A 14,071-nucleotide genomic window follows, 5' to 3' on the forward strand; every position below is an offset into this window, starting at 1 on the left:
TAATTCTTTCAAATACCTGGTAGAATATTGGTATAAATGCAAGGGACTTTTGAGTGGATGAAACCCAACCCCTTCATTTTACAGATGGTTAAGTTAGGATTCAGAGAGATTATTTCTCTAGGCTAGGTCACCCTGCTAGTTAGTGGTGAAACTGAGACTAGTGCACAAGGAAAGCCGCAGTCATTGGCAAGGCCTGGGAGGATGATAATAATAATAATAATAATAATAATAATAATAATAATAGTAATAATAAAAACACGTAACACTGAAGGGGTAAAATCTTAGCAATCAACCCTCAGATACTCAGTAAGTTCCTACTATGTGCCAGCCACTGCAAGGCTGAAGTGTGAGGTCAGACAGACATAGCCACTGACCTCACAGGAGATATAAAATACTGTAAGTACCAAACAACAAGAAATGGAAGCAAGGCTAGTTTTCCTTCAAAGAAGAATGGGTGCTTTGCATCATGAGAAACTTGTAGGTACCTTGGCCAACTGTGTATTCAGCCATCAGAGTACCTCAGTGATAAGAGATTAAATCTTTCCTATTCATATATATGAATATATTACTTCCACATTCATGAAAATGAAAGGGAAAGTTAATTTCAAAAGAAGTATCTCAATTGTGCTAATGCCAGCCCCTTTAGCTCCAGCTGGAGAAACAATTGTAGGTGTGGAGCCACACTTCTCCGTAGTCAGGAGGAACTCCTTCTTGGTAAGATCACCCAAAAAGAAGACTGATGCTCAACCACAGCTGACATGAACGACAGACTCACAAACGGACTGTGCATTTACTCCTGACTCTGCAAAAATGAAAAACAAGAGTGATGCTTCAAAATACTAAAGGAAATACTTTTGAGTAATAATCAATAATAATAATAATGATAATATTAACAATAATGACATGGTATGCCATTAAAATACTGTTTAGACTAAAACACATTTTGGGGTATTATGATCCATTCCAACAGTCCCTGAGCTACAGGGTTGGAGAACAAACTTCCATGAAAATAAACCCTCATCTGGGGCAAAACACACCTTATCCTTTTCAGTAAATCCAGCCAAATGTATGTTTCCTACTATTTCCCTTTGAAATTTAATTTGAGGGCATTTTGAATGAGCAACAAGGGTTAATACATGGAGTTGACTTTTAAAGAATTGGATGATTATTTCTTTCAAGAACATAAGATGAGCCTTCAAGGGTGTCGACAAGTAAAATCCCTGGGGACCTGCTTTAAGTGATTGACAAGGACTACATATAATTAGCACCCTGATTGCCTATACCCTAAAACCTTGTTTACACCAATCAATTGCTTTGACTCCCTAATTTCACAGGACAAAAGAGGCTTCAGTCCAATACCAGTGTGAATGACGATGAGTCTACTCAAAATTAGTAGACTGTGAATGAATTCATTTGTATTCCATTTAACAACTCTCATCAGATTGCAGTTCTGTTCCTCTTGCCCAGAGGTAGTGTGTTACTAAAATGCTTGGGGGCAGGAAGGAGGTGACACAAATCAGAGGGAACTGTAGGAGGTTTCAACATGAGAGGGGCATTTATTTTTCTTTGTTTTGGTTTTGCCTTGATGAAAATTTGTAAAACAAATTGGACTATGATATTTCACATTCAACCCAGCTGATTGTGTGTCTGACAGGACCTGGTATGTGTGGAGGGCAGGGGCATCAAGGTAAAATGTGCGAACGGTCATGTTTCCCCTGCCAACCCCTATTAAATACTGTTTGACATTCTCATCCATTTGACTATCAGCTTTACATTTCATGCCTGCTTCTATAATATTGTTTTTGGGTAAACCACGACTTTTTTGAAATCACCAAAAGAGAAGACCACCTGTTGCATTATGATCATCACGGTTCAAGGTCAGGTCACTGTGAGAGTCCAACGAGGTGTCAAAGACGAGTTCCTTGTTGTGCTCACTGATCCTCCTGGGCTGTTCTGTGCAGTGGGAAGGACGGCAGTCGCTGAGCTGCTGGGACACTGAGCAGTCTCCTTGGGTTGGCATTTCTCCTGCGGTCTATTTATTTACCTGTGTGCTCCACACAAGCCAGGGAGCTCCTCAGGGACTGCATTTTCCTAATCTTTGCACTCCTGTCCAGCAAGCCCCCAGCACAGTGCCTGGGGCATAGCAGATGCTCACTAAATAGTGGGACTGGATGATGGGATGTTGTGGGAGGCAGTGACTGCAAAGTCAAGTGCTTTCACAGGGTGCTGCCTTTGCTCCCTTTGGTATCCAGTCTGAGGAGAGCACAGGTTGAGAAAGGCCAGAAGAGCCTCGTACCTGGAACACCCATTAAGTGGCCAGGTGATAGTAGATACTTGAGTTCTGTTGGAGGCCCCAAACAGATTTTGCTCCCTGTATCTAAAAATCAAAAGATTTCATATACAAATAGAGACTTCCAGCTTCTCTTGGAAAACTAGATACTACAAAATTCGGCCCACATTCCAAGTCAGCAACAAGTGGCTGGAGCTGCTCCCTTTAGATGGGACACAGTCTCCAACCATCCACCATTCATGTTTATACTATCTGTGTGGCTCCTTGAGGCATCTGACTTTGCACCTATTCTACTGGAGGACAGGTTAGAAATCCAGCCAGATTGTGTACAGAGGAGTCAGGGGAACCATAAGCTGAGTCCTGAGTTCCAAAGTTCCCAGGCCATAGCACCAAGCATCATGTCACCCAGAGTCTTGGCCTATCTTCCAGGCCAGCCTGCTGTCCCTGGTCCTTGCTGTGGGTATCCTTTGAACAGGTTTGGTAGATTTGTACCAGTAGAGAGAAGCAAGAGTTCCTCATGGGAAGGGCAACCAGTTGTTGAGGACCTGTTACACTAACATAGCAACCACTCAACATATGCTTGTTGATTGACAGGAGGCGGAGGTCAGGCAGTAAAAAAGGGTCTTTGCCTACCACTCACCTCCTGCTGTACAGCCTGGTTCCTAACAGGCCACAGACCTATACCAGTCCATGGCCTGGGAGTTGGGGACCCCTGCTCTAGAAGGATCTAGGATTCTTCTAGCACTGAAGTCATTAATCAAGAACAATGAATTAGATTAGAGTAAACACTATGACACTGGCTGCTTTCTTTGTAAAACAACACTAGCAATTTTGATACTTCTCAAATATAACTTTGCAATATAGTAATCAAAGCTAACTGCAGTTATGTAGTACAGTGCAGCTGCCTCCTTAGAACTAAGTTTGCTGAAGGGCTGTTGAGTGCTCATGTTGTCTTTGGGGAGGGAGCATACAGTGGCTGCAGAGAACTGAAGATGTCTCCCATAAAGGGAAGTTCTACGGTGAGAATTTACATTTGTAAATTGTTGTCCTTTCTACCATGACAGTCAAGAGAGCGCACAGCAGCATGGGAATTAACCCTAATTACACTGAAGAATTTGCACTGGAGGCACAGTACTTTCCTTTTAGTGTTACTGATTTGCCTTTTACTTAATTGTTTTTCCATTATTTTGTTTCTCTTTGTTTATTTGGCTTGATTAGGTGGTTTACTTGATTCACAATGCAAAAAATATAAAAATTTGGCTTTTATTTACTTGTAAAAGGAATTTCTAATTATGTTGCATGGGGACCCTGCTTAGCTTTATTAATAATTAGAACAAACTAGTTTTCCACATGAAAGGTAGATAGTAAGATTACTATTTTAGTAGTTTAATCTTTTAACAGTGAAATAGGTGTATAGGACAATACAAAAGGGTGAAGTGTAATTAAAACTTGAACACTCAAAATTGACTTTAATTTCCTATGTATATGTTTGGGAATATGTATATATAGGTATATTCAAGGAGAGAAGAAAGCTTACATTTATTGCACACCAAGCATTATGCTAGATACTTTACCTACAACGTATTACTTAATCCTCAGAGTAAATTTATAAGAGATGCATTATTATGCCATTTTACAGATGAGGACACTGAGGGTTTGAGAGTTTACATAATTGGCCCAAATTAATCTAAGTAGTAAGCTGTAAAGCTAAGACTTGAATCCAAGGTGTCTACCTACAAAGCCAACATTTTTTCCACTATGTGCTATTAAGTGATCTTGTGGTTTACTGAATAATAAATAATTATTCAATAATTATTCAATAATTATAGGATGTCCTGTAATAATCTGACAGCTTGGCATGGTTGTCAAGGAGTAGGGAAGAGGAAGGTCAGAATGATGTGGTTCAAAAAAGGAAGCATCAGAGCAGAGAGAGGCACCGAGGGAGGTCCCTTGTGAGAAACACACGAATAAGGGGATGATGGGGACAGGGCTTAAAGGCAGAATAAATAATTATGACTATCTCCCTTTCTCTTTATAAAGGATTTTAGTGGTAAGTAGCAGGATTTCCAAGCCAAACAGGGAGCAAGAGGTGAGGATACGTCAGAGAAGTCAGATTTGCTTGATAGACTTAGAAGGCCTGGAGAAGATACCACCGTCAGACGGCACCAACATTGCTTGTCTCATATGCAGCACCGGGCGGGGGTATTTTTCTTCCTCCTATTAACAACAGCGACCTTGCTTAATATCACTGGGGAAGGCTAAGTTTTCTTCCTATTAAAAACAAACACTACTAGGATTACTATCCCCACCACTACCAATCTTGCATTTATTCAGCATTGGTTTCAACTCAACTAACATTTCTTGAGCCCCTCCTATGAGCCTTGATATAGTTTTAGGCAATGGGTATAAGGATATGGGCAAAGAAAAGACAATCCCTGTCTTCTGGAACTTAAAGATCTGTAAACAAATGGGTCTCTACTACATTTAAGCTCTACAAGGTCAGAGACCTGTTGTACTAGTCTGTTCTCACACTGCTATAAAGAAATATCTGAGCCTGGACAATTTATAAGGAAAAGAGGTTTAATTGACTCATGGTTCCGCAGGCTATACAGGAACCATGGTGGAATCTGCTTCTAGGGAGACCTCAAGGAGCTTTTACTCACGGCGGAACACAAAATGGGAGCAGACGTCTTACATGGTGGGAGCAGGAGGAAGAGAGAGAGGTGGGAGGTGCTACACTCTTTTAAATAACCAGATCTCATGACAATTCACTTGCTCACTATCAGGAGAACAGCACTGAGGGGATGGTGCTAACCCAATCACAAGAACTCTGCCCCCATGATCCAGTCTCCTCCCATCAGGCCCCACCACCAACACTGTAGATTACAATTCAACATGAGATTTGGGTGGGGACACAGATCCAAACCAGATCACACATCTCTCTTTTTTCACTCTCTCCCTTCCTTTTGTCCTTCTTTTCTTTCTTTTATTCATGCCAAATGGCAGACACTGTTCTTGGTCCTGGGAGTAGAGTGATAAACAAAAGACAGGGATCTCTGTCCTCATCAGGCTTATGTTCTAGAGCTGTGCTGTTCAATACAGTAATCAGCAGCCACATGTAGCTATTTACATGTACATATAAAGTAATAAAATTACATATTTGGTTCCTCTGTTGCACTAGCCACATTTCAAGTGCTCAATAGCCATCTATGGGTAGCAGCTATCATACTGGGTAATGCAGATATAGGATATAGCCATCTTCACAGAATGTTCTACTAGATAGCACTGTCTTCAAGTTTTATTTGCAGTTAGATTTTTAGAATCTACCACTGTGCCTGGCACATAGAAAGCAGTATTAAACTGTCATTAAATGTTAAAGTAGAGTGATAAGGACAATGATAAAGTTATGTCCCTATACGGAAATTGCACAGAGGGGGAAGAACTTAATGGGGTGGGGTCAAAGAGTATCTCCCAGAGGAGAGAGAAACAGGTGATAGGATTCGAACTATGATAAAAAGTTATGATGTACATTTGGTCAATGAAGGCAGCTTGCTACAACTCTAAGGAGGACAATAGAAAAGGATTCCTTTCAAAGTTAAATCGCAACCTTCATGATAGCATTGGTCAGATGCTTCTTAGATGGGTAGGCTGAAACGTGGGGGAAGACAAAAAGGGCACAATAATAGTTTTCAAACCCCTGAGGAATACTCATTAGGAGGATGCAAACAAAAAGCATGCCCTCCTTATTTTAGGAAATAAACAGTTTGCAATAAATGTCTGAAATAGTCCTGGTTCTTAAGTATTACTATGCTCTTCAAAATGAATGCTCTGTGAGGCCTTCCTTTTAATCAGCAAATATGCTAGTCAGAGCCTTCTATAAAAAGAAGCAGTACTTATGTGTCCATTCCTCAGCCACAAAAGGAAACTGAATAACAACATGCACACGATATGTGGTCAGTGATGGAGACCTCTGAGGCCTGATTCAGAATAGCTGTAGTCTAGAGCTGCCCAATTCAGTGGGTATCTCGGCTACAGGAAAACCAGAAGATTGAAGAGCATGGAAAGGAACGTAAATGTGGGCCACACAGAGGCCATGGTAGGTCAACTTCAATTACCCATGTCTGCTTACCAGAGAAATAGAAAGGCAATTATCTTGCATAAAGGTGATATGGTGGCTGGCCAGACACCCACTGCCATTGTAATCAGAATAAGTGCCATAGCTAACATTCAGATAGCCTTTACACATGCCCGGCATTTACTACATTTAATTCCTACAATGACCCTACGAGATAGGTACTATTATGATTCCTTTTGACAGAGGAAGGAATTAAGGCATGTAGATGTTAAGTAGCTTGCTCAAGGTCACACAGCTAAGTAGTAAGTGGTAAAGCTAGAATTTGAAAGCATTGATTATATGCCAAGTGTGGCTAGGGACAGATGGGCCAAAGGAGGTTAGGTAGTGAGAGGGCTCGACACCTGCATATACTGTCAGAGGCATTCTAGAAACTTCCTGTGGCAAATCCCCACCCTGACACCTTGAACTTGAAGACAGGTGGCACACCACTGGAAGTAAGGAAGACAGTCAGGGAAACTGCTTCGGGTTGGGGGTATTTTTAGGGGTAAACTATCCATTCCCCCAGCACCCATGAAACCTCACTGCTCTCAGGACAAACAAGAATTTCTATTCTTCTTTATGAGACAGAGTCTCGCTCTGTCGCCCAGGCTGGAGTGCCACTAGTGGGGTGATCTTGGCTCACTTCAACCTCTGCCTTCTGGGTTTAGTAATTCTCCTGCCTCAGCCTCTCCAGCAGCTGGGACTACAGGCATGTGTCACCACACCCGGATAATTTTTGTATTTTTAGTAGAGATGGGGTTTCACTATGTTGGCCAGGCCGGTCTCGAACTCCTGACCTTAAGTGATTCACTCATTGTTGGCCCCCTCAAAGTGTTGGGATTATAGGTGTGAGCCATTGTGCCCGGCTATTCTTACCTTTGGTCATGACTCCACTCCCCAAGTCGATAGAGACCAAGGTAACAGATGTTGGAGAGAGCTGTAAATTCTGTACTTTTCCATAAAGTTGTAAGGGGAGTAAACAGCAGTAACCCACCACTGCTGATCTCTGCTGACAGGAAAGCCCCTGGCTTGACTCCCGGAGGTCAGGCATCTGACCCTGCTCAGCAAAGAACAAGAGCCCCAAGTCTTGGCCAATTCTGCACCCTCAACCACTTCCACTTTTTCATAAGGAGAAGTTTGTGAGGTTTCCCTCTCCTCATACATTAAACTAAAGAGACAGCTATAAGCACTATAAGATCTTCATGTTCCTTCATCAGTAAGTAAGCCTGATTATTCCATTAAAACAGACTGCTGTTTTGGGAAAGATGATTCATTTTCTTAAATTTGTATCTATTTCCTGAAGTCCTTTGGCCCCTTAAAGAAGGGTCAAGCTATAATAAGATGGAACAATAAAACATTCAATCAGAGAGACACAAAGAGTATCACATTTAAAAAAAAGGATTATATGCTCTTACCCTGACTGAAGCATGCTTCATAGTTGTGCTTTAGAATAACATCCATATTCTGCTGAACCCTTCTACCTTGAGTGTGCATTCACAAAAGTAAAGCCATCACTCATCAACAGGGCTTTCTGCCACATACTTCATTGTACTAACTGGAGAACTTGCCCTTTAATAAGCCCTACTGAGTGTTACGCACTCCACTCCACACTCCAGGAGAAAAGAGGAAGGAGGGGGACCCAGCACTGTGTGTATTCCTGGCAGAACCTCTCCCTCCCCCACTCCTGCCTCTCCTTCAACCCTCACTGCCTCATGACCGCAATCTGCTTTGGGAACCATCAGGACTGTCACCAGCATGTCCTGCATCCCTTTGTACATCTGTCACCAGAGGGTCTCAGTCATTCCTCATCACCCCTGTTCCCAATATGGGCTCTGCAAATTCCTGCTCTGCCTCCATTTCCCCTTGCCCAGCCCCCAATCACTGTGCCTTCTGGGACTCATGTCCATCACCATCAAAAGCCTCTATGTTCTCAACTTCTTTGAAACTTCCCTTCACCTTGCTCTACCTAAAATTGGCTCTCCCCTCTCCCATAGCTCCCTGAAGCAGCAGTTGTTTTCTCTCCTACAAACTGCACACCATTGGACCTGGAGGTGAAGTAGATATTCACCTTTCACCAAAAATAGGGGCAACATTGCCAACAACAGCTAGGCTTCAGGAATACCCAGAAATTTTACTTGTTTGGCTTTAGAAGCAAACTGCTTGAAGGGATTAACTCCAGTCCGAGAATAAGGATGCCTCTCCTGTCCTTGATGAGTTACCTAAGTTATGAATAGCTTACTTAGTTAACTGAAGCAGGTTGTTTTCTTCAAATTCACAGGTTTTTATTGAATATAACCTGTTCTGTTCTAGTTGTCGAGGCAAGGTTAAAATATAGACTGTCCTCCCTAAACCTAATCTAGCTGGGAAAACAGAAGCTCATGTGGGAAATGACAAAAGGCATGCAAGTGGTTTCCAAAGACCACATGTAAAAATCATTTTCATGCAGAGCTCCCAGACTCAAGGCCTCTGGAAGTCAGGAAGGAGCACGGATTCAGGAACAGGCTGGGTAGAGGCCCTCACAAGTGAAGGGCATGGACCCCACCTGAACAGGGTAGCTCCTGCTTGCTCTGGCCAACTGTTGCTGTGGCCCATGGGTCCGAACAGCCAGATCTTCCATTTTTTTCAAGAGACACCAGAAATGCAGGTTTTAAAATGAAATAAGGGCTGGGCATGGTGGCTCACGCCTATAATCCTAGCACTTTGGGAGGCCGAGGTGGGAGGATTGCCTGAGGCCAGGAGTTTGAGACCAACCTGGACAACGTAATGAGATCCTGTCTCTACAAAAAAAATTAAAAATCAGTTGGGCATAGTGGTACGTGCCTGTAGTCCCAGCCACTCAGAAGCCTGAGGTGGGAGGATTGCTTAAGGCCGGGAGTTTAAGGTTACAGTGACCGATGATTGTGCCACTGTACTGTAGCCTTGGCAACAGAGTAAGACCTTAAGAAAGAAAGAAAGAAAGAAAGAAAGAAAGAAAGAAAGAAGGAAGGAAGGAAGGAAGGAAGGAAGGAAGGAAGGAAGGAAGGAAGGAAAGAAGGAGGGAGAGAGGGAGGGAGGGAGGGAGGGAAGGAAGAAGGAAGGAAGGAAGGAAGGAAAGAGATGAATTTTTAATGGCAATTGTTAATTTGAAATTTAAAAGCACCGTGAGAGGTAGCTTAGTACAGAGTTAAGAGCATGGATTCTGGAGCTAGACTGCCTAGGTTCAAATCCTAGCTCGAGCACTTATTATAGGTATGTTCTGGGGCAATCTGCCTCACTTCTCTATGTGTCAGCATCTGCACCTGTAAAATGGAGGTAATAATAGTATTCAACTCTAAGTGTGGCTTAACAGCACCTGGAAGTACTCTATAAAAGTTTGATAACACTATTTGTCTGCCAAAAGTCAGGCTGCCAATTGGCAACCTCTACTCACTAGCCACCCTCCCTACATATCTATGAAACATCATTTATAAGCACGAGGAGCAATGGTCTTAGTACATTTAAGTCAGTATATGAGAGAGCATTTTTAAGTGCTTATGAGTGTGGCAGACTGTAAGAGCTGGGAGATCTTAAGAAACGCTTCATGCTGAACAGAGAGCCTTCCTTAACAAGATGAACATAAGCTGGGCTCTAATGAATGATGTTCCTGGCTGGAGAGCAAAAAGGAGAGGGTTCCAGGAAGGTGGGTATATCAGTCAAAGTCTCTGCAGGAAAGAGATGACTCACTGAAACTAGGTAATTTGAGGAGAGTTGAATAAAAGGACTATGTACAAACATGTGGGCAAGGTTAAAGGAAGCTAATGAGTGGAGGACTAGTAGTCCAGGGCCACGCGTAGGCCCAAGGAGCCCAGAAAGGAAGCACTAGAATATAGAGAAAAGAGCTCCACGGACAGGGTGGTCTCATTCTCCTCCTAAAACTTATAGCTGAGGCCTCTGCATTAGCCAATCCCAGCCAGAAACCACAGGGCAAGAGAGCCCATGGGTGCAGTCCATGTAGAATGACACCCTCCCTTCCCCTCTCCCTCCCCACCCTGGCACAGAGCATCATGGAGAAGTGTGAAGAAGGCAGAATAATGAGCACAATGAGAAAGATGAAGCAAAAGGAGAAGAAACTAAAATGTGCTGGAGAGAAAGAAAACTATTCTGAGACTTAGTTTTTAAACATATCATATTCATTTGCTCTCCCTAATGTCCAATAAATAACAACAACAACAACAACAACAAAACATTTTACAATGTAGGAAGGACATTGTACCTATGTAAACTTGCTCAGTGAGGTGGGAAAGAGAAAGGGTAAAAAGTCAGCCAGGGTCAGGGAATGGAGAGGTGCACGTATGAAACACTCTTCAAAATAATGAAAGGTTTCTAGAGGAAAAAAAAAGCACAAGTCTACAAAACTGTTGAACTTGAATCCTTAGCCAGGTTTTCAGAGAAAAGCTATAGAATCCAGCTGACATTGTTTTAATGGGCATGAACTGAAACTTAATAGAATGTGACTGGCCTCAAAGTTCAAGAGAAGTACTTTCCAATTATCTATAATCTCACTATCAGGCAGAACGATCTGCTTGATTCAGCCAAAACTTAAATGAGTTTCTTCTACGTATTTTTCCCTTTTGATGGTGCAGAAGAGATGTGTAATCCCGATAGAACAATCTAAACCCTGATGTGGAGATGTGGGTCTTAACAACCGCTCTAAAAGCACTGTGGGGACTCTAAATGGCTTTCCTTTGGATGGTCAGCCACACCTCCCAACTACTTTTGACAAACTCGCCATCTTCCATAAATGACTGTAAATTCCTGCTACTTGCAAGCTATTAGTCCTCTCTCACTATCAGCCCCTTTATTATTTTCATCCAGTATTGACTGGCTCGAGAAGTAATAAATTTCACAGTGTTGGTAGCACTTCCTCTGTCATGGATTAACTTCCTTCCAGGGATCTTAATAATATTAGAGTTCCATCTTCCCAGAAGCATTTTCCGAAGTCCTCATAGGCACTAAATGAACAGAGGATTACATGGTCAAATGAGTTTGGTAAATACTGGTTGAGATCCACAAAGTTAAATAAGTTTTCCTTAAGAATGATCTTTTGAGATTTTTTAATATCAAACGTAAATGGAGAATCTACTGGAAGAACACATGGTATGCAGAGATTTTCAAACTTACTTGGCTAAAGAAAACCTTTTTTTAGCAAGCATCTTGCAGGATAGATGTGCTGCTGAACATATTCTGGAATCTGGATTACAAAAGAAGAAACTGGAGTCGAACGAAGTGACATGCCTTGCTCAAGCCTTCACAAATGATTATGGCTTTCCCTTGGTTCTTGTAATTCTGAGACTTAGTGCTGACCTTATATATAACCTCCATTTATAGACACACACAGTCTCAACCTCCATTTCTACAGACTGAAGAATCCTAACCTTCTTGGTTTTTTCCTGTTATGGCATCTGTGCTCTCCCAATATCACCCCCTGCTTCCCTTTATCATTTTAATTGCATTTCTCAGAACCCTGTCCAATTTGAAGCTATCTTTCTGGAGGAATAAATTTGGAAGCAGCACACACATTCCAGGTGGGAATGTGGATGGCCCTTTAAACACCCTCAGTCTGGTTTCCTGCAGCTTTCCCAAAACCCCTTGCATTTCACTGGCCCACTGGCCTGCCGGAGCTCTGTGCTCACTATACTTTCTCGGGCTGCACTGAGAGCTTGGAGCACATCACCTTCTAAGTCAAGGGCTTATATTTCATTTCCTCTCTGAGATTAGATTAGAGACCATCTTATCCTACCTCACATGCTCCAGAGCATCCAGCCTCCCACATGATAACTGAGTCCTCAAAAGTCTTACATTTGTTTTGCGGAGTTGATGTTTTAGAAGTTTCTTTCTTAGTTATTATCTTGCTCTGGCCTCAAAAAAAACATTCAATACATTTCTATAGCTTTACAAGACCTTGTTTATTCCTGACAGCTTCACAATTACTCTACATTTACAGGTACTTTCTTCAAATTACTTAAAACTATTTTCTATGAACTGTTTCTTAGGGCTTTGTACCGCTTCTTCAAGATATGACAAAAATTTATATTCAAAACAAATGACTTTTACACAATAGTAAATATGCTGGCAATTACAAGAACAGTCTAGCCAACAGGTTTGTGCTTTTAGATGTAGACACGCTGAGTTCTGCTGAATGTCAAGGCTGACTTGGGAATCCAGCTGCTTCTTACACTATAGCAATGAGGACAGAACATTCTTGGCAGAAATCCCCGTCCTTGTGGGCAAGCTGTCTTTAAACTAGACCTCCCAGTACCTGGCACAGTTTTGGGCTCACAGTAAATACTCCATAAACTTTTCTGAAATGAATAAATCATTGAATAAAGGAATGAACAAGTGAACAAAGAAACATTCTGGAAGAGAAACATCTTAGGTGTGGTATTGGTCACCTCTCTCAAGTGAAAGTTTTCGTTCCTTTTGCTTCTTTTCCCATTTTGGGGAGGTCCAGCCTCTTCAACATATGTCTAAATACTCTCAGTACGTTCCTCAGATCCCAAATACAGCAGCAGGTAGTCTAATCAGTCATGTACTTAGAATGGTGACAATTTAAAATTTCTGTACCTCTTTTGTTCCAGAAAATTCATGCCTTAAAAGGCCAATGGCAAACTCTTGAAAATGCTTCCAGGAAATAAAGGTGACATTTGTTTCTATAGCATACCTTGAAAAACCATCTAGTTCAAACACTGTTCCAAAGCACTAGCTATGTCTGATTTCATATTTCACATTTGGACTTTATTTTCCCCCTAGAAAAGGCAGACATCAGAATATTATGTTTGCCAATTCACAAAACAATTGTTACTATTCTGTATTATTTCTACGAGGATATTATTATGAGGCTGTGCTCATAATAAAACCTTCATCCTAAATCTCTGTGCACCTTATGAATTTCACTGCATCTTTGCTTTTTTCCCCCCCAAAGAAGTCATTCAGGTTCCTTTAATAATACCAGTAAATAGCTCCAGCCTTCCACAGCTGCAGAGGTTTACTGTCCTGAGAGATTTTCAGTGTTACAATTCATGCTTCCAATCAAAACAGTGACAGAGTTGACATGATTTAGTGAGAAGAAGGACTTGATTAGGAACCAGGACACTACTGAGCAAATATTAAACAACAACAGGGAATTTTTAATATGCAATGTTCTCTCTGTTCACAACAAAAACAAGCCAGAAACAATTTCCTGTGCTACAGCTAAGTGAAATGGAAGTTTGTTTTTAAGGTTCCTTGTAGTGTGTTGTGTACATTTCAGCAAAGCTGACTTCGCCTATGAGAGGCACTGGCTCCTTAAATAATTCCATCCTTCTCCTTTCAAATAGAAACCAGCTGCATTTCTAAACTGTAACAAGAACACCTAACCAGGAGGTCAAAGCTGGAAGACACCTCACTGTGAAATGCTTCAAGCTTCTTTATCTGGGTTACAAGTTTGGTCTGCAGTGAATTGTCACTGACAATCTGTGGCCTGGAATTTAATTCCTTGATGCCTTCACAACATTATTATTTCATCCTCTCTAGAGGATAAACAAGCACATAATATACTATGAATTGGAGGCTGAAACAGACATTGATTTTAGGGAGAGGAAAAGGTTCTGGGAAGACAAATCTGGGGATTTTCATTGGGAATAAGTAATTTTGAAAACCAGGTTTTAGGC

The 14,071-nt window shown here is 41.7% G+C and overlaps 1 protein-coding gene across 4 annotated transcripts in view; it reads right to left on the reverse strand.

Moving 5' to 3' along the window:
- SCFD2 (sec1 family domain containing 2) overlaps positions 1-14,071 on the reverse strand; it is a 270,684-nt gene that overhangs the window by 119,093 nt on the left and 137,520 nt on the right. For 2 of the 4 annotated variants that reach the window (XM_017889338.1, XM_017889337.1), the window contains exon 1: positions 7,281-7,447. The exons of 1 other annotated variant lie outside the window; for it this stretch is intronic. In XM_017889338.1, the coding sequence (XP_017744827.1) occupies positions 7,281-7,290 (10 nt within the window). In that variant the 5' untranslated portion in view covers positions 7,291-7,447. Of the gene's footprint in view, positions 1-7,280; positions 7,448-7,819; positions 8,028-14,071 lie in introns of those variants that run through there. One more of the 4 variants, XM_017889336.1, reaches the window with a different exon arrangement.

Source organism: Rhinopithecus bieti, unplaced genomic scaffold (genome assembly GCF_001698545.2).
Source record: "Rhinopithecus bieti isolate Rb0 unplaced genomic scaffold, ASM169854v2 scaffold_19114, whole genome shotgun sequence".
In the NCBI taxonomy this organism is placed as follows: Eukaryota; Metazoa; Chordata; class Mammalia; order Primates; family Cercopithecidae; genus Rhinopithecus; species Rhinopithecus bieti.